We start from the raw sequence: 22,133 nt of genomic DNA, 5'->3' as shown, positions 1-22,133 counted from the left end.
TCAATGAAAGCCTGGGCAGAAGGCGAGAACAGGGAGACATGTCATTATTGAGAGCTGGTTTTATATCCGTGAAGTCATTCCAATTAGTTAATGTAAATGCTGAACATGCCTAATTCCATACAGGGATCCTGCCAATACTGATACATGCTTTTCTCTCAAGGCCTTACAAGACCTGCCTACAGTATTTATATACTTAAAAAGAAAGTCACACTAACTGACTTTGTTTGGCATCTCAAGGGCATCTACCAGAGAACTGTATGAATAAACAAACAGACAAACAAACACATAGATAAATAAACCTCGGAACAATAGCTCCAAAAATTAGTTTAGTTTTGGAAAGATGTGGGGTTTCTGGTAGCTGACCTGGGTTTGAATAAAAGTTTTCCTACTTATAACTGCAAGATCTTGATCTGTTACCTCACTGTTCCGAATCTATTTATTTCTCAGTTAAACTGACAATAACAGTGCTGACCACATAGACAAAGTATGAAAATCAGATAAAATAATGAACTGTAATCAGGACACAGAGGTGTCTGACACAGAACAAGTACTCAAAAAGTTTTAGCCTCTACCTTACCCGCACAGTGTAGGGGTGGTTAAATCTACTTTTACGTGCTCTAATCAATTACACCGGTTCTATAGGTGATTATTCCAGCAGAATGTAAGTTACTGGAAGACTAGCATCATGTATGATCATAGTCTTGCCTAGCATAAAGTAAGTGCAATGAGCAAATAAATGAAGGGATGAACTCATAACCTCTTACTTGCCTCACCTTTGCTGAATTGGAGGAGCTCAGCCTACTGGGAGAGGCAGACCAGTAACAGTTACACTGAACAAATAGGAGGGAAACAGGAAGAGTGCTAATTCAAAATGGAGTCATGGTCAGTTTCCTGGAGGAGGTGAACTGAGTTCTGAGAAACGTCTAAGAATAAACCATAAGAAGTAGGTAGGGAAAGAGAGAGAGAGAGGGTCTGGGCAGCAATGAGCTGATACACACTTAGCATGATTGCTCTCCTGCCTTTCTGTTCTACTTCCTGCTGAGTCTCCTGGCACTTGATCTGGTTATACTCTCTGATAGAAAAACACTTTTCACTGCCCCAGAGAGACATTAATAAGAACCTTCTCTGCTCTCCTTGGAAAAATAAATACCACCTGTGTGGCAGACAGGTGGAAAATCATAGTGGTCACTCCATCTTGGTTTGACAAACCTCCATATGCAAAAACACTTTCATGCTGGAGGTTCCAAGGTCCCAGGTTCAATTCCCAGCATTCCCATAAGCCAGAGCTGAGCAGTACTCTCTTAACAATAATAAATAATAAAATAAAATAATCTGTGAGCAGTGGCCAGAGATAAGAAGAAGGCAGACAGGCTCATGCTTCTATTCCTGGGGCCTTGGCCTGATCATGGTGGAACACCAGGCTAGATCCTGGCTCTACAGGGCTCACCCCCATATAAGGTATAACTGTTTTTGTCATTACTACCAACATTGGTAAACTCATTTTACTTGCTTACTATATAGGTAGTTTGTCTTTTTGCTTAGACCAATACTTTACTAGACAGTTTGCGTTATTCTTGATTCAGAATGTACTCCACTTCCTCCACTAAGCTAGATTTCAGATTTCTTAATATTTGATTCTGTAACTGATGGGTCAGTCATACTCCACTGCTATATGTTCAACGAAACTATGTAGAATTGCCTAAAGTGAAACTACAGATGCAGCTTGAAAAACCAACTCACTACAAGAAGACTAAGAAGTACCAAGACTCTAATTGAAAAGCATAGTGGACTATTACAATGATAGTATTATTAATGGCAGAAAAGAGGTCATATTTTTAATTTAAATTCGGACCTCGAACACAGGCATAACCAATTCTTGTTCACAAAGATATGTCATAATGTTTGGGCAAAGAAAGCTTGTATCCACAGCAACAAAGTAAACTTTGAGCCAAATACTAAGGAAATCATTTCCAGACTGACACAGATGTTGAATTTGCATACCAACTCTCTGAAAACCTGTTGATGGGCAGTTTTATGGACAATGCATCTTGCTCAAAGAGGTGATGTACTGGGTTGTCATTCTTATGTTTTTTTAAATTTTTTATTTATAAAATGGAAACAGTGACAAGACCATAGGATAAGAGGAGTACAATTTCACATAATTCCCACCACCGGAACTCCATAACCCATTCCTTCCCCTGGTAGCTTTAACCCTCTGGAAGCATGGACCCAAGGTCATTATGGGTTGTAGAAGGTAGAAGGTCTGGCTTCTGTAATTGCTTCCCTGCTGAACTTGGGCATTAACAGGTTTATCCATATCCCCAGCCTGTTTTTCTCTTTCCCTACTGGGGCAGGAATCTGGGGGGGGGGGTGGTGGGCCCAGGACACACGGTGGGGTTATCTGCTCTGGGAAGTCTGGTTGGCATTATGGTAGTATCTGGAACCTGGTGGCCAAAAAAGAGTTAAGATAGAAAGCAGAGCAAATTGTTGACTGATCATGAACCTAAAGGCAAGAATATTGTGGATGGGGATTTGAGGTCTCCATTTTGGAAAAAGCTAGTAGGTCTATTTTCGGTATATTCCAAGGGGTCCATGACCCAACTAGTTTTTGCCTGAGCCTGACATCTAACATGCAGGTGACCTAAGCTATTGTCTGGGGGGATGGTGTCATGGTTGGAAAAAGGACCAGAAAGCCGGATCAGGGAAGAGAGTAGCTCCCAAATAAGGGAAAAATATTGTTAACTGTAAACCCCATCGATCTGACCTGAGGCCCACATATAGCACAGTGGCCTATGTAACCTCTGCATCCCTGTAAGTCTGAGCTCACATTTCGTGGTCAAGGCTAGGAACATTCTAGGCTCTGCCAATTTAAGGACCCATCATCCTCGGTGATAAGCAGAGTATGTTATCCAACCTCCCATCCGGAGAATGGGACATTCCCTACCATTGTTGATTCACATTGAGGGCCTCACATTAAAAGCCTCTGGGTTGTGTCATGTATGAGTTGCTGGCCTGTTAAAGGTGATTTTACCATCATGCAAGGGTCTTAACTTAGTAATGACATTTCAACATGCCATGAGCATGGGATGGATGTTTAAACTGAAAGTTGTGAAAACACATAATACTAGTTTAAAAAGATGAATGCAAAGATCCATCCACTGTACCTTATGCATACAGGGATGTCTTCTCAGTTTTCCCATTACTGACTAAAGACCTATCACATTTCCTCCTTTCTTCTTTCTTTCTTTCTTTCTTTCTTTCTTTCTTTCTTTCTTTCTTTCTTTCTTTCTTTCTTTCTTTTCTGTCTCCAGGGTTATTTACTGAGGCTTGGTGCCAGCACTATGAATCTATTGCTCCTGGTGGCCATTCTCCCCCCCATTTTATGGGATGGGACACAGAGACATTGAAGGGAGAGAGACACCTGTAGACCTGCTTTACCTCTCATGAAGTGGGTCCAATTAACCCCAGGTACTTGTGTGGGTCCTTGTCCTTAGTACTGTGTGCACTTAACCAGGTGCGTCACTGCCTGGTTCCCTCACTTATTTTGTATTTACTAAACTTTCTTACTAGATAACGAGCTCCTTCAAACAAAAAGCTGATGGGATTCGGTTGATCTCTGTAGCTTGGAACATGTGTAAAGACACAGAACATGCTCTCTGAATCCAGTTACCTATTTATCCTTCCACAGGCATTGAAAGAAACTTTGAGATAGTTAAAATAGCAATGTAGTAAGAAATAGAAGTGTACATTTGGTTTTGGATCAGCTCATTTTTAATTTGTCTGAACACTCAGATGAGTTTAAAGGACAATCAACTCATACACATATTATTTCAATATAACATAATACCCACATGGATGCTTAATGGAATCAAGGCCTCATTTCCCTCTTGTCTTTCACGCTAAAGCCCTCCAAAGCCTGCCTGTTTGTTGATATCAATTTCCAGTATCAATGGCTGCTATTCTTGTTCAAGCATTCCTGTCTCTTTATCTGTAGATTAACATACAATAGCTGATCTCTCCACCATCAGCTATGAACCTAGCTTCCATACAGAACTTTATAGCTGAGATTCGATAATGTCAACAATATTGACTTCCTAACTTCAGCAGTTTCCTTTTGGTCTACAGGGTACATTTCAATTCCTTAGCATGTTTTTCAAGGATTTCCTATGATGAGGTCCCTGTGTCCAGCTCTCTAATTTTTATTCTAAATTGCTTTTCTAACAACAGATTATGCTGCAGCTGAAATTGTGAACTATTTGCTCAATTTGTCTTGGTATTTTCACTCCCATGTCTGTGTTCTTATGCCAGTTCTCCTCTTAGAAGAGTATCCCCACCCTTATTTGCCTCACTTTTCCCTACTTATCTTTTAAGACTCATCAAAAATGCTTTTTTCCAAGAAAAGGGTTTCTTAGTCCAGCTTAGAGCCAACTCCTTGTCATGAACTTCAGTTACAGTACTCAACTCATTTTTAAGGGTCTTCTGTTTCCCTATTACACAAATCTACAAATTTGACCAATTACAAAGAAAGTATAAGATGGCCTTTTGTTTTTAAAGAACTCAGTTTTCTGGATAAGAAAGATTAGATTAGAAAACTATAACAACAACAACTACTAGTACACTTTGATATGAACCAGAACTATGGGTTTTTAGTAGATATATTTAAAATGAGAAATAGAATGAGAAAGATGAGACTAGAACTCAGTTTTGGCATAAGGTTATACTAGGGATTGAATTTGTCATCTCTGGGGAACCAGACATGGAATTCTGTGCTCTAAAAAGCTAAGATATCTCCTCAACCCAAGAACTGTGTTTTAAAAAACAAGTATGATTTTCAAGATGTTAAAGAATTCTTTGTTCAAGGAAAAAGACATGGAAAAGCTGAGAAGTGTGGAATAATTTGAGTCAGAGATAAGGGAGGTGGAGGGAAATACAGATATACTGACAAATACATGTATGAAACTTGAGGAGGAAGACCACAGAGGACACGATGTGCCCAGAAAACTAACTGAATTCTATCCCACCAGCTATGAGGAACCAGTGAAGGATTGTAGCTAGAAAAAGCATGACTCTTTGGCAAAGCAGAATATTCACTTTTGCTGGTGTGGAAACGTAGATTCTTGTATGGAAGACAGGTAAGAAAATAAGTTAGTCATTGCTGCTTGGGCTAACATTTATTTCTTTGGACAAAATACATACTGTATATATATATATATATATATATATATATATATATATATATATATATATAACAATGCTAGCTAGTACACAAATAGGAATCTCTATTCCAGATAGTCGCTTAAGGGGAGTGTGACAAAACAAATGACCCAGGATATAAAAATATTAAGGACCACAATGAAAAAGAGTAAACTTACCAATCCTCCAGTAACACTCTGACCACCTTCATTTAGCCAGAACCCAGGGATCATGGCTGAGAAATAAGGGCCCCAGACTCCTGGTACAAAAATTGGACCCTGGCTGATCTGAAAAGAAAAGGAGAAACATGTGAAAACATTGACCCTAGAGTTAGATTAATCCTATTCCTCTGTTTAATCCTAATTAAAAGCTGGCAGTGAGCCCCAGAGACAACCCTAGAGGCAATAAAAAAAAACAAAAACAAGAAACAACAACAACAGCAAAAACATTCCTGGGACTCTGCATTGCCTTGCGGACAGAGGAAGACCTCCGGTGGCACCTGACTAGAGTATTTCTATAGTCTGTATTGAATGTCACTTGTGGTGTCACCCTTCATCTCCCCTTATGTGAGGAGTAAAATCTAGGAGGCAGGACACTTCCATAAAGGATGACGGGGCTGTCCTTTCCTTTCCCCTTAAGACTAACAACTGAAACAATACTACATACGGAGGCTGACATTAGGATTAATCCCAATTCTGATGTTCCTAGGTGCATAGATTCAGCCTCTTTTAGGCAGTATTTTTGTTGTTGTTGTTGTTTTTGGCTCCAGTGTTATCACTTGGTGCCTGCACTACAAATCCACTGCTCCTACAGCCATTTTATTGGCTAAGACAGAAATTGAGAGAGGTGGGAAAGACAGAGAAGGAGAGAGAAAGAGAGATACCTGCAGACCTGCTTCACCACTTGTGAGGCAACCCCCCCCCCCCTCACAGACGGGGAGCCCAGGGCTCAAACTGGATCCTTGTAAGGGTCTTTGTGCTTAGTACTATGTTTGCTTAACCTGGTGCATCACTGACTGGCCCCCTTTTTAATCTTTTATAGGATAGAGGAATCACGTGCTTTCGAGCAAAGCTTCATCTTTGGAAATCTTTTTGATAAACGTATTGAGACATCATGGTAACAAAACATGAAACATTTGACACATTCAAAGACTTTCTTTAAGAGGAAACAGAAAAGATACTTCCTTGTGTTGACACACTCTTGGGTGAGGCAGTGACAGCAAAATCTACATCCATTTTCTGTTCTTCTCGTAGGAACTCTTCTCTACAATGTGGTTTTGTGGATCCTTACACTGAAAGATGGAGTCTCTTACCCCCCTCAAATGCAGATCAGTTTTGGGCTCATTTTGTGACACCCAAGTGACACCAAGTTAATTTTCCAAGCCTAGACATAAAGATAACTGTGAGCTTTTTCTCATCCTTTTGCTCATCTACCATGGACATTAGAACATTCCAGGATCATGTTCAGTGGAGAAGCAATGACAGAAGCCAGGCTTTCCACCTTCTGCACCCCATGATGATCCTGGGTACATGCTTCCAGAGGGATAAGAACAGGAAAGCTTGCAAGGGAGGGGAGGGGATACAGAGTTCTGGAAGTAGGGATTTTGTGGAATTGTATCCCTTTTATCCTATGGTCTTATCAATATTTCCATTTTATAAATAAATTGAAAAAAAGAACATTCCAAGGTAGGGTCCTGAGTGTAATGCACAGGTGGCAAAGCTGAATTAGTGCAGTTTTTGTCATGTGATATTACAGCTATATGGAAAGAGCCTGAACAAAATGGGCAAATTCTTTTAGTCAATTAGTTGCTTATGAGCCCAAAATCACCTAGTCAATTAAGACTTTTGAGAATAAAATGTATCTTATATACATATAAAAGTACCTGAGACTTTTGACTAGCTTGTTATATAGATTTATTATGGTTGTAATAACTGATATATTATCATCCCTCTCACTAACCAAGATGTGATAAAAACCTTGAAACTCACTAACCAAGACGTGATAAAAATCCCCTCTATTGAATGCTAGAGGCATAGAGGTGAATCAGAGTTCTAGTCATAAAAACTTTCTATGTTGAAATATCTAGATAAATAAGGAGATAAACAATACAGTATGACTTATGAAGGTAAAGACTAAATATAATATTCTGGAAGGGCTCCAGAGAGCAGGAGTAAAATGGTCCAAATGTTGATTTCTTAGTGAGTAAGATGTAAACTTTGACTGTTGAGATTTAAGTAGATGGAGTGAAATAAGCTCAAAGGAGTGAATTAAACAAAGTCATGGAGGACGTTATCTAACAAACTCAAGCAAAAGTGAGGATAATCATAGGCCCCTAGCAACATACCTAAAATAGATTTTCACATTTCTTTCCACCTTAAGATCCCTATTATCATCTGCTCTATTCCTACATGTTGCCTCCTATTCATTAATCATTTTGTCCTGCTTTATATCTAATGGGTTCTCAGCCACCAAGTTGCAGACATTATCATGATTCCATCCTGATATCTCTGGGCAGACAACCTCACCAATGTATCCTGAAGCCTCCCCTCTCTCCAAAGTCCTACCCCCTTAGGGGAAGATAGAAACTGGGGGTATGGATGACCTGTCAATGCCCATATCCAGTGGAGAAGCAATTACAGAAGCTACATCTTCCATCTTCTGCACCCCAAAGGGAATATTGATCCATACTACCAGTGGGGGAGAAATGATAGGGAGAAGATGACCAGAGGGCTCTGAACTCCAGAGAGAGAAGAGGAAAAAGGTAGGGACATTTGGATGCAGTAATAGGTGCATGTATGACTTGGAAAGGGAGAAAAGATTGGGCCACAAGAAAAAAAGGGGAGAGCATATAGATACAGATATAGATAGATAGTTGTAAAAATAACAGTAAGCCATATCTTCAACCTTAGAAGTGTTGTAGCTTCCAATGGAGGGAATGGGGCTACAAAACTCTGGTGGTAGGAATGGTATGGAGTTGTACCTCTAGTCTTATGATTTTTGTAAATAAATATTATATCACAATACAATATAAAAAGTCATGAAGGATGAAAGGTATGTTCTTAGCACTCAAGATAATATGTTTTCTTCCATAGCAAACCATGCCTCGAGGTGGTAGGAAAGAGATGAGTCAGGAGATGCAGGAATGGGCCATGCAGTTAGTCATCTGGAATGATGCATGCTCTCATCTATCCCTGCTGGATGGAGGCTGAAGCCAAACATTGGTGATGGAGCCAGAGAGTATTATGTAGGTAGAGGGTCAGTAGAGAGAAGGATGTAGGCAGGCCAGTTTTACTTCCAAATGGCTTGAGGCCTAAAAGAGAATCTATGTATCCATCTATTCTACAAATATTTACATAGCCCTTACTATGTGCTTAGTACTACTATGCTAGGCCCAAAAGCAACAGAAGTGAAATGAATATCCATAATTTATACCCTCATGAAATTTATGGCCCAGAATTTTAGCATAGAAACAGGCCAAAAACAAATTTTTGGACCTCAATCATTCTCTTTCTCTTCTCACTAAACTAAAGAGTCATCAAATCAGAATTCCCAATCCCCAGGCATGTAAGGAGTGAGAGAAGACAGGAATGGAACATAACATTGCCAACCTTATATTTTCTTTGTCAATTTCATATTTTCTCAAACAAAGGTAACATTAAAAAAAAAAAAAAAGCACGTACTGGGTTAAAAGTCCATAGCGCAGAGCACAAGAAGCAGTGCTAGGATCCCAGTTTGAGCTCCTGGCTCCCCACCTCCAGGGATTTCACTTCACACATGGTGAAGAAGGTCTGCAGGTGTCTATCTTTCTCTCCCCCCTCTGTCTTCCCCTCCTCTCTCCATTTCTCCCTGTTCTATACAACAACAACAACAGCAGCAACAACAGCAGAAATAGCAACAACAACAATGGAAAAAAGATGGCCAATAGGAGTGGTGGATTTGTGGTGCAAGCACAGAGCCCCAGTGATAACCCTGGAGGCAAACATAAGAAAGAGAGAAACAGACAGGCTTCTATAAGAAAAGTCTGTATGGGCTTCCCTGGATTGAAGACCCCACCAATGTGTCCTGGAGCTCAGCTTCCCCAGAGACACACCCTACTAGGGAAAGAAAGAGGCAGACTGGGAGCATGGACCGACCGACCAGTCAACGCCCATGTTCAGCGGGGAAGCAATTACAGAAGCCAGACCTTCTACCTTCTGCAACCCACGATGACCCTGGGTCCATGCTCCCAGAGGGATAGAGAATGGGAAAGCTATCGGGGGAGGGGGTGGGATATGGAGATTTGGTGGTGGGAATTGTGTGGAGTCGTACCCCTCTAATACTATGGTTTTGTTAATTAATCCTTTCTTAAATAAAAAAAATTAAAAAAAAGAAACATCTTTAAAAAAAAAAAAAAGAAAAGTCTGTATGGCTTACACTGACACATGCACTCATCCCTTTATTTGTTCAACAAACATTTCCTAAGTTTCTGCTCTCATCCAAGTCGGTGCCAGTCACAGGAACTAAATGGTAAGAGGCAGCACATAGTTCCTGTCCTCATGGAGATTATAGTCTGGAGAAGGAGGTTGTGACAAAGTGACTAATCATTTAGGTTTAGCAAGGATGCTCCTAGTTAAAGCACTGACCCTTCCATATCCTGAAAAATACCTTTCATCCAGGAAAACTGGGAACATTTATCATCCTGAGACAGATATTAATTAATGCATGAAACAGATGTGTAAAGATAAAGTGGTATACATAAAGTAAAATAATCAAAATGATATCATAATACCATATGTGAGGTATCTAACCTAGTCTAAGATTCAGACTTTTTTTTTTGAGGACATTATAACAAATGATGGTGTAAAACATATGCAGACATTATTCTGGTGGAGTGAATCTGCTTATGGTTGGTGGAAAAGTTATAACATTTTTCTATGCTTTTTCCCCACTTTTGCCTCCAGAGCTATCACTGGGGCTCTGTGCCTGCACTACAAATCCCCTGCTCCTGAAGCCATTTGTTTCTTTTGATTGATTTATTCATTCAATTATTTACTTATTTATTGGATAGGACAAAGAGGAATTGAGAGAAGAGGGGAGGGTAGAGAGGGAGAGAGAGAAAGATAGATAACCTGCAGACCTGCTTCACTGCTATGAAGCAGTCCCCTTGCCTGTGGGGAGTTGGGACCAGGATCCTGGTCTTGGTATTTGTGCTTTGCACTATGTGCATTTAACACAGTGTACTACCACCCAGTCTCCTTTTTTCCACGGAAAAATGTGTCATGATTTTTCTGACAACCCAATATATAGATGTTTGTGAGTTTAAATGTGCTATGTATATAAGTTCATATGTCTATCTGTGCATTGAATGCTATATATATATATATACATGTAAATGTGTCATGTGTATAATAAAACAATTCTGTCCAGAAGGAGCATCCATTAAATAATATTCATTCTGTCTTTATCAGAGAAAAATTTTAATCCGATGCCAGCCCTAGAAAACCATTGCCTTCAACTGTATCTCAGAGCCATGCTGAGAGTCCAAAATTAACCCAGAGGTGTCATAAGGCCTAATACTTATGAAATTGATATAAACTTTCTACATATGCCCTACAGCCCATCTCCACAAACCCTTAGCAACGAGTGTTCATTAGCTTCATTATCAGAGATGTTATACAAGTCTGTTGATATGCTTCTAATTCTGCTTCTAAAACCCCTTCTGTTTCATTGGTTTAATCCCCCCTGCTTAACAAGGTATTCTATTTACATAACCACTGTTAACTAAGCACTACCTGCCTGCAGGACATTGGTTTAATCCCCACTGGTTCATGATGTATTTTTGCTCCGCCCCCTCTCCTAATACACCCTGATTTTCACCAGTATTTTTTTGCGTCACTCTCTCTATGTCACATCCTGTTTCCACCCTACTTGGTGAGTATATATAAGGACAGGATTGTGATTAGAGATGGCTTAGATTGCTCTGCATTCCACATGAATAAAGAGATACTGCGTACAGCTCAGCCATGAGTCTCTGGTCGTCTGTCTCTTGCCCGCAAAGCTAGCCCAGCACAAGTTGTTCACAATCACACTGTTAGTAAACAGCTGATGGGGTCTTTGTACATGGTAAGATGTTAGTATCAGACAGAGCACAGGATTTTTAAACATATATATATATATATATATAATTTTATTAATCCTTTTTTCCATTTCGTTGCACTTGTTTATTTTTGCTGTTGTTATTGGATAGGACAGAGAGGATTTGAGAGAGATGGGGAAGACAGAGGGGGAGAGAAAGACACCTGCATACCTGCTTCACCGCTTGTGAGGTGATACCCTCCTCCTGGTGGGGAGCTGGAGGCTCAAACTGGGCTCCTTAGGCAGGTCCTTGCGCTTTGTGCCACGTGCATTTAGCCCACTGCGTTACTGCCTGGTGCCGTAGGATTTGTTTTTCAAAAAATTGTTACATACATAAATTCCTCTGAGAGTTCTTGTAACACTCTATTCTTTGCATCTCCATTGTCATAATTTAGAGATGTCACTAAGTTATACAAGAACTTCATCAGGAGATAGTTCAACTCTTAGAAATATGAAGTGAAAGCCACTGTCTGACTGTCTAGGGAGAACGTTTTGGATTGACTGGTTTGTGTTCTCTCATTTGGAATAGCACATGCTTCTCATCAGACATTCTGAGTAATATGTGAAAACAAAGGCACAGAAATATGTTTCCCAGAGCACTCCCAAGCTCTTGGAGTAAAAGCAATAGTTTGTTTTGAGAAAGCAACAGAGAATGTACATTTGTGTATTTATGTGTGCTTTAATCACTTATAACAAATCTAAATATTTAAAAATATTTTTGTGAAAACTTTTTCCATACTGATGAGTATCTTGACCTGGAGGCTGCTCTGTTTGGCAAGGAGAGAGCACATTTTATTCTAGTCATGACAGGTATGAGAGCAAGGCACTGACTTCTCAGAATGATGTTAATAGTTAACAGCAGCTAAGGGTGATTAGATACTCACTGAACACCTTACTTTACGTATGACATAGGAAACAAATGCTCTCATCCTCAAAGATAACTTAAGACTAGAGTCTCTCCTTGCTCCTACTGTACAGAAGTGCAAACTGAGGCAGACTATTAAATAACATGCCCAAGGTTATAAAAAACATACTCTCTGCTAGTTGTATGTTTGTTCTTCAAATATGGTTTTGTGTTTAGGCTACAGTTATTTCTTTATATCCTTCACTTATCTTTCAATGACAAAAATCAAGGTAGACTAGAGTCAACACAGATTTATCAAAATTGAAATCTCTTTGCTTTGATAACAAACTTAGAGGATCTCCATTTCTAAAAGTCTTTTTTTTATACTAGTTTTCTTTCCCTGAAAGACTTGTGAAGATCAGAGAGCAAGAGTTGATTCATAGATGTATCTTTATTCTATATTCAACTGCCATAATCTAACCAGGTGACTTAATAAAGGTAATAATATTTTACATTAAAATTATTTTTCTGAGAGACACCCTCTGCCCTATCTAATAAAAAATTAGAAAAATAAAAGGAAGAAAGAAGGAGGGAAAGGAAGATAGGAAGGGAGGGAGAAAGAAAGAAAGGGAGGAAGAAAGGAAGGAAGGAAAGAAAGAAAGAAAGAAAGAGAGAGAAAGAGAGAAGGAAAAAAGAAAGACAGAAGGTAGGAAGGAAGGAAGAAAGAAAATGTAGCTGCTGGGAGCACTGGATTCATATGTAGTGCCACCATCAAGCCCCATCATATGATAACCCTGGAGGCAAATAAATAAATAAATACTTTTGAGCTTCAGTTTTCTCATTTCCAAATGAGAAAAATAATCTGAATGCTGGAGGTCTTTTGTGAACATTAAATAAGTTGAGATTGTCACAGAAATATTATTATGTACTAAACACAAAATACTTGTTTGTTTTCCTTTAAATGAGACTTAATCTGATAAACCAGACAGAAGACTGGGTTAAATGATCATAGATCAAAGTAGTCAAGACCATGAAAAGAGGTCTTAGAGTCTTTATTGGTTTTATTTTGTTAATATTCTTAACAAGTAGAGAAGTAAAGATTATCCTATTTTTCAGGTGATGCCAACCTGTAAGGGTTATTATGAGACATGCCCAAATCAAAGCTGAATATCACTTCAAGGGCCAGCAAGATACTTTGCCTGGATAGTGAATATGCTTTCTCATATGCTTGAGACAGGTTCTACTTTAGCCTCTAATACATAGAGAGAAGCTTTGTTGCTGTGAAATCTTTCCCTTTCTCTCTCTGTCTCTGTCTTTCTCATTCTATCTGAAAAAGCTGTCCTGGAACAATGAAGCCCTGGCAATGACAGTAAAAAAAATCACCTCAAAACTAGAACATTAAGCAAAATACATCAAGAAAGGTAGTTAACATTTATTTAATCATTAATTTAATTTTTTTTCTCTTAAAAATCAGCAATATTGAGCTGGGGAGATAGCATGGTAGCTATACAAAGATACTCTCATGTCTGAGGCTCTGAGCTCTGGGTTCAGTCTCTAGCACCACCATAAGCCAGAGCTGTACTCTCTTCTTTCTGTACCTCTCATTAAAATACATGCATACATAATTAAAAAACTATCAATATTTTCTTTCATATTATTATTTTCCATAGGTGGTGGTACAAGGGCATCCTACTTAATATTGTTTAAACTTCTAGATATTTGCTACAATATTTAATTGCATATTATATAATTAATAAAGGTCCCCAGTAATACAAAATATTTGGCTGTACCCTATTAGCAGGACACAGAGATCACTAGCAGGACTAGCAGCACACATAAATAATAATGCTTAATGGCTAGGCATGGCCACATTTCTCTAGGAAGTCTTAGTTTGACTAGGCAGTCAGAGATAGAAAAAAAAATGTAATACTCCTTTCTAAAGAATTAGAGGTTTCATAGAATCCATTTGTAAAACCATCTGGTCCAAGACTTTTATTTATGGAAAGGTTTTTGATAACTGATTCAATTTCTTTGGTTGTAATTGGCCTGTTCATATTTTATAGTTCCTCTTTGTTTAATTTTGGAAGTTTATAGGTACCTAGGAATTCATCCATTTCTTCCAAGTTTTCTAGCTTGGTGGTAAATAGTTGTTCATATAAACCTTACATGATACATTGGATTTGTGTGGTGTCTGTTGTGATATCTCCTCTTTCATTTACAATCCTATTTATTTGATTCTTGTCTCTCTCTTTTTTTTCTTTATTCTTTTTTTTAGTGAGTCTGGCTAAAGGTTTGCCAATTTTGTTTACTCTTTCAGAGAACATTTAGCTTCATTGATCTTTTGTATGATTCTCTTATTTTCTTTTTTAATATTTATTTATTCCCTTTTGTTTCCCTTGTTTTATTGTTGTAGTTATTATTGCTGTTGTTACTAACGTCGCAGATGTTTGACAGGATAGAGAGAAATGGAGAGAGGAGGGGAAGACAGAGAGGGAGAGAGAAAGACAGACACCTGCAGTGTTGTATGCTTTACATTGGGTTGTTCTAGCTCTCCCCCTGCCAAGAAAATTGGTTCAGTCCTGCTAGTTTCGTGGGCCCTCTTGTCCCCGCCCCAAGGAACCCCAAGAGAGTTCCAGAGTTTGAGAGTTAGAGAGTGCTTGGCGCTGCTGCAGGGGAAAGAGGCAGCAGAATTCTGTTTGGTGATTAGTTTGGTTTAGTTTATGAACCGTTGTTCCTGAATAAAGAAATACAGCTTCCCTGCCCAGCCGTATGTCTCTGGTCGTCTCTGTTACCCGCCTGTGAAGCTAGCCCGGCCAGCTGGAGCCACCGAATTTTAACAACACTGCAGACCTGCTTCACCACTTGAGAAGCAACTTCCCTGAAGGTGGGGAGCCAGGGGCTCGAACTGGGATCCTTATGCAGGTCCTTGAGCTTTGTACCACATGCACTTAACCAGCTGTGCTTAACCTGCTGCCCAACTCCCGGTTCTCTTATTTTCAACGTTATTAATCTCTGCCCTAACTTTAGTTATTTCAGTCCTTCAAGTTGCTTTAGGATTCCTTTGTTCCTTTTCTTTAAAATCTTTAAGGTGTGTAGTCAGGTTGTTTACTTGAACTTTTTCTTGTTTCCTAACATGTGCTTGTATGACTATGAACTTCCCTTCAGTACTGCCTTAGCTATGTCTCAAATATTTTGATAGCTTGTGCCTTAATTTTCATTGGTTTCTTGAAAATTTTTAATTTCGTCCTTAATTTTCTCTTTGACCTAGTAGTTGTTAAGTAGTATACTGTTGAGTTTCCATATTTTGGGACATTTACTAATTTTTTGTTTGGTCATTGACCACTGCAAGTCACAAGACTATGCTTAACATTTTAGATGTCTGTAATTTTTTTGTTTGTTGATAGGTGTTAATTAATTCCACTGTTATATCTATGACTTTGGGGAAACTACAGTAGTTTCCAATAGAAGAAATGGAAACATAGAACTCTGGTGGTAGAAAACGTATGGAATTATACCCATGTTATCTTACAATTTTGTAAATCAATATTAAACCACTACTAAAATTTTTAAAAAGATTTAAAAATGGGGACATCACACTTCCCAACTTCACTTTATATTATAAAGCAGCTATAATTAAAACAGAATGGTACTGGGATAAAAATAAATGCCAGGATCAATGGAACAGAATTAAGAGCTCAGAAATAAGCCTACTCATACATAACCACTTTAAATATGACAAAGGAGCCAAAACTATTCAACGGGGACAGGGAGGCCTCTTCAACAAATAATACTGCAACAATCAGACAGCTCCATGTATAAACATATAACTAACACAGCATCATCTAACACTATGCACCAAAATCAGACCAAAATGCATCAAAGATCTAGATATTAAGCAAGAAACCTGAAAATGCACAAAAGAAAATATTGTTGAAACATAGCTGGATCTTAACACCAAAGACATACCAAAGACTCCAGTCTATATGAAATGAAAACAAGAGTAAATAAATGAAACCATATCAAACTAAAACGCTTCTACATATTGAAAGCAAATTACACAAGAATAACCAGGTAACCCAACACCTGGGAAAAGATATAACACATCACACATGAGACAAATCTTTGCTATCAAACATCTATATAAAGTTGATACACTTCAACAGAAAGAAAAAAGACAGTAGCACAGTCCAATACAAAAGTGGGCCAAAGAAATGAATAGGCAGTTTCCTAAAGAAGGGATAGATAACATGGCTCACAGACATATGAAGAAATGCTTTACTTCACTTATCATTAGAGAAATGTAAATTAAAACTATTCTGAGGGATATAATAGTAATTGGCTATGGGTATTCTGGGATTGCTATATGTTAAAGATGCTGACTCTTTTTATATATTATCATGTTTAATACTCATGACAATCCATCAAGAAAGATGCTACTACCACTATACTTACTTCACAAATCAGGGAATCTAGATAAATTGAAGGAGGTCAAATAGCTAAAAGCTAATATTCACAGCAGTTTCCAAATTGGATCCAAGTTATAAACTACCAATATATTGGAGCAGGTGTGGTGGTGCACCTGGTTAAGCTCACACATTGCAGTGTGCAAAGAGGAAATCTTTATGAGTGGTTAAGCTGGGCTGCAGCTGCCTCCCCCCCTCATATATACACACGCACATTCCTCTTCCTCTCGATCTCATGCTATCTCTATCAAATAAATAAATTTAATAAACAAAAAATTAAATAAAATAAACTACCAATGTATTTATCACTCTAGATATAATTCTTCTCATCTCTAAAAATAAAATAAACAAACTGGACTAGAGACACTTCGTATCTCTTTTGTTTGATTTTATGGCTGCTATGCATAATGTCATATATTCAGCAAATGCTTATCAGATATACCTGGAGTTCAAACTACTGTTCAAATATTTAAAAAGACACAGAAAAAAAGTATCAAAAGCCTTGTAAGTGACATAATCCGTCTCCTCCTAAAGTTGGCAGTCTAAAAGGACTGGAGGACAAGAAGGATTGGAGGTTAATAGGTTACTGACTGTGTATTTGCATTCAGACTTAAAATCCAGATAAAAACACAAGAGCAAACATTAATAGATTGTACTCTATTTCAGAAATTCTCAAGACACAAAATAGGGAAGGTGAGATGTGATTCAATGTGGACTGAGAATTTAGCACCCTATGAGAGATATAAGGGGGGGAATAGAGGTGCACTCAACTATTATCTTAGGAGATGTAAAAATGTACTCCTATGACAATTCATATAAATTAGCATTTTCTCTTGGACATGGTAAAAAAAAAAAGAAGGTAGAAACAGGAAAAAAAAAAAAAACCTCTATGTGAATATAAATAAAATGTGATCTACTTTACAACTGAGGGTACAAGCATGAGAAGGTAAAGAAACTTCCCAGGATTACAGGATTAGAAACAGTAGAGAAAGCTGAGATAGAGGTAGAACTCTCTTCATGTGTCCCTGCCTTTTTTTCATTCCTGTATCCAAGCTGACACCATTAGTAGATGCCACTGGCTGAGTTCCACCTAAGGCTATGGAACTGTCAACTGAGCCTCCCTGCAGTGATAAAAGCCAGGGTCTGATCACACCTTTTTCTGGGAGAGCTGATTGGGCTCAGAGCAGGGAGCTGTTCCAGCCACCCCATCATCCTGAGGTTGGCCTAAGCCTCTGGCAGGGGCAGAAGGCAGGCTTTAGGCGCCAGTATTCCTGGGAGGGAACAGGAGGTTTTGTCTTGAGTGCCTCCAGCCAGGTTGGGTATGTCAGAGGGTAGCCACAGGCATGTGTGGGGTTGGGTATTTCCGTGGTGGCTCAGCTCTCTTGCCAAATGGACTGTGCTATCATCTTACTTGAAGAAAAAAAAATACATATACATTCCAGGCAACTCCCAGCTTACCACATCATTAGACAGAATAAAGAGCACAGAGGATTGTGTTTGTGAATGGAGACTCTTAGCAGATTGGAGACTCAGAAAGACTGTCTACCTGTCTGATTTAATCACACAAGCTATCATATCCCATTCCTTTGCCCCTGTCATCTTTTACTGCAACAAACCCATCACAGTCTATGTTTCACACCTTGATAATGGGAAAATTCCCAGTTTTCATTCTCCTGACAGATTCTTCACAATGTCTCCCTCCGTTGAGAAAGCACTCACTCTCACCTTGCGCTGACTAACTGTTAGGTATCAGTTGATCTGCTCTGGAAAGCTGCTAAAGCCTCCCTTTCTGGCTAATACTGGGTGAGGTGTCCTATCCTGGATCTGAATTACCTGCATGTCCACACAGTCACTGTCAGAATACAAGTTAGCGTGTGTAAGTTCAAATAGTTTCACATGTAAGTGCATGTTTAATGTGTCCTTAGTATGTAATAAGCTTTGAAAAATAAATCTCCACATGAATGCAGGACAGAGCTATTAACATTACAAAAATAAGATACAGCATCTGTTCATTTACCCGCAAATACCACATAGATAACAAAGCTCAAGCTTGTGAACATTTGGCCTCACTTTCTTGGGGGGATTTCTGAAAGAGTAAAGTTGTTCCTATAAAAAGTTTGTCTTGGGGAGTCGGGCAGTAGCACAGCGGGTTAAGTGCAGGTGGCGCTAAGCTCAAGGACTGGCATAAGGATCCTGGTTCAAGCCCCCGGCTCTCCACCTGCAGGGGGAGTCGCTTCACAAGCGGTGAAGCAGGTCTGCAGGTGTCTATCTTTCTCTCCCCCTCTCTGTCTTCCCCTCCTCTCTCCATTTCTCTCTGTCCTATCCAACAACAACAACATCAATAAAACAACAAGGGGAACAAAAGAGAATAAATTTTTTTTTAAAGTTTGTCTTTGGGAGTCGGGCGGTGGCACAGAGGGTTAAGCGAACTTGGCATAAAGTGGAAGGACTGGAGTAAAGATCCCGGTTCAAGCCCCCGGCTCCCCACCTGCAGGGGAGTCGCTTCACAAGTGGTGAAACAGGTCTGCAGATGTCTATCTTTCTCTCCCTCTCTGTCTTCTCCTGCTCTCTCCATTTCTCTCTGTCCTATCCAACAATGACGACAACACAATAATAACTGCAACAATAAAACAACAAGGGCAACAAAAGGGAATAAACAAATAAGTAAATAAATAAAGTTTGTCTTTCCTAGAGACTCAATATTAGAAAAACAAACAAAAGCCATATAAATAAATAAATATTACATGAAATGTATCCACAGATATCTCTTGAGGTTTAGCACTTTAAGAAGGCAGGAAAGACACTAAGAAGGTCTGTCATCTCACCGGAGTCCCCAAAACTTGGGATGAAAAAAGGGAATCATATGTTGCCTTCAAAGTCTTGAAATATTTTCAAAGTATTTTGGGCTCTTGGAAACCTGAATTTCTCATTCTTCATCATTCTAAACCCATATGTGATCGCAACAGAAACTTAACCCATGTGTTTCTCATTCTCTTACACTTAAAGGCACCCACAATTGCTTTTCAAGGGACACAACCCTGAGAAACTAAGTAAACTTTGAGGCCTTCCTACTAAAATTCCTTTGAACTTTCTCTCTCATGCAGATAAGACAGATATCCAAAATATCTGTCTTGGTTACATTGAGCTCAGACTAGCTTTCAATTTAAAATGTTCTGACATCTTTATGACTCCAGAGATATGGAATCATATCCCGCATCTCTTTCACAGTCCAAACAATATTAGATGAGCAAAAAAAATATTCATCTTTTCTGTAGATCCTTTAAGAGAGGACGGGCAGGTACAGTGGAGTGGGCCAGGGGGGTGGCTGATGAGAAGGAAGCATGCTCAGAACAATCTTTATCCAATTCTCTGCTCTGTTGACTTATTACTACATATTGATTTGGACCATCAAAGTAAGACCCATGCCTTATTCCTGGCACATTCCCTAAGATTGTGAATAATACAAATTATTGATTTTAAAACACTGCCCAAGGAATGCTCTCTTTGGATTGTAAACTAGCCATTAGGAAAACAGCTCCATTTTTACAGACTTTCCCCCTTACAATAAGATCACAAACCTTATTACAAGGTGCCTCTATCAGTCGGTAATTTTTGAAAGCAAAATTGTGGACACTTTATATTCTTGTCCCATTCCTGTTGAGGTTAAAGATTTTCATGTTTTATTTATTTATTTATTTATTTATTTATTTTGATACCAGTGTCTGACTATATACTTAGATTTTAAGGTTTGATTCAATGTTGTTTTAATTTGCTATATGACTTTGGGTTTTGTATATTCATTGGAATATACAAAAAATGGGATTGCTAGGACCTCTTTTACAGATTCATAAAGGTTAAAGCACAGTCTATTACAGGACTTGGTACAGTGCCTGGTACATTCAGTGACCCAGAGAAATGTGGCTGGTTATATTAATATCATCACTTCCATACCAGCCAAGGTGCTATTATTTATATGTTGTGGGTGTTTAATTTTAAAAAGTAAGATCAGATACCAACTTGACTAGAATTCTAAGACAAAGTAGGGTCCAGAGGTGGTATTGGCTCTCAAGATGAGAGAATAAATTAAGAATCAAGACTATCATTCATGTAGTCAATTTCTATATGCCAGATATATCCCTTACCCTAATATAGTTCAGACTCTCCTCTCCTCAAAAGTACTGTGTAAAAGAGAACTTTCACTGACTGACCTATTTTCTGCATATATAGTTGCCTTCAGAAGTGTTACCCAGGGGCCGGGTGGTGACACATCTGGCTGAGTGCACATGTTACAATATGCAAGGACCCACATTCAAGCCCCTGATTCCCACCTGCAGTGGGATAGCTCTGTGAGTGGTGAAGCAGGGTTGCTCCCTCTATATCATCCCTTTCCTTAAGATTTATGGCTGTTTCTACCCAATAAATAAATACAAATATGAAAAAAAAGATCATGTATTCAGTTTCATTCTTCTGCATGTTTCAACTCCACTTTCCTAGCACCATTTATTGAAGAGAGACTCCTTCCTCCACTTAATACTTTGGACCTCCTTATCAAAGATTCTATGTCCATAGGTGTGGAGTTCAGTTCTGGGCTTTCAATTTTGTTCCACTGGTCTGTGTACCTGTTTTTGTTCCAGTACCAGGCTGTTTTGATGATGATGGCCTTATAAGTTCATAATGAAGTATTGTCTACTTAGACTTAGATACCCTCCTCACTTACTTCCTATTACACTTCCCTCACTCACTCCAAAGCTAACCTTATCAAAATAAGGACTGCAAAAGCTGAATAAGGGCAGGAGACTGGCATACTTTAATGATGACTCTTTAGTCACTATCAGGCCACCCCATCAGCTGGGGCCCTAGTCAGGGAGTCCTGAGATTCCTAAACAGACAAGATGGGCCTAGACCTCAAACAAACCCCTTTCTCCATTGTTACTTGTCATCTCTATCAGGAACAACACAATAGACCCCTTTGTGGGCTCTCATAGGACCTTGCCCTCAACTTGGATCAACAATGGTAGAGAATGTTCCACCCTCTGAAGGGAGGCTGGACAACATAACTTTATATTCCACCTGAGAAAGATGGGTTATGAAATTGGGGCAGCTTGGAATGTTCCTACTCATTACCACAGAATATGAGCTCAGATCTATAGGGATGCAAAAGTCACATAGGCTCCTAAGCTGAATATGGGCCCCAGATCAGATCAAATTGATGGGGTTTACAGTCATCAATATTTATAAACCTTTCCCATATTTGGGAGCTACTCTCTTCCCTGATCCTGCTTTCTATCCCCTTTTTCCAGTCATGACATCATCTCCTCTGATAATAACTTGGATCTACCTGTATATCAGATGTCAGGCTCAAGAGAAACAAAAAACAGTAATACAGACATGGGCCTTTTGGAATATAACTAACATAGGCCTACTAACTATCTACAAAACAGAGACCCCCAAATATTCATCTGCACTACTCCAGCCTTTAGGTTCATGATTAGTCAATTTGTTTGGCTTTATATGCCAAC

General features: G+C 38.9%; 1 protein-coding gene across 18 annotated transcripts in view; it reads right to left on the bottom strand.

The window, feature by feature from the left end:
• FGGY (FGGY carbohydrate kinase domain containing) overlaps positions 1-22,133 on the bottom strand; it is a 463,518-nt gene that overhangs the window by 151,107 nt on the left and 290,278 nt on the right. For all 18 annotated transcript variants that reach the window (XM_060206288.1, XM_060206298.1, XM_060206302.1 and 15 more), the window contains one exon: positions 5,373-5,480. In XM_060206288.1, coding sequence (XP_060062271.1) covers positions 5,373-5,480 — 108 coding nt within the window. The remainder of the gene's footprint in view (positions 1-5,372; positions 5,481-22,133) is intronic.

The sequence above is a fragment of the Erinaceus europaeus genome, chromosome 13, assembly GCF_950295315.1.
Source record: "Erinaceus europaeus chromosome 13, mEriEur2.1, whole genome shotgun sequence".
Classification (NCBI taxonomy): Eukaryota; Metazoa; Chordata; class Mammalia; order Eulipotyphla; family Erinaceidae; genus Erinaceus; species Erinaceus europaeus.
Note: the sequence above shows the minus strand (reverse complement) of the source record. Positions and strands in the feature narration are given on the sequence as shown.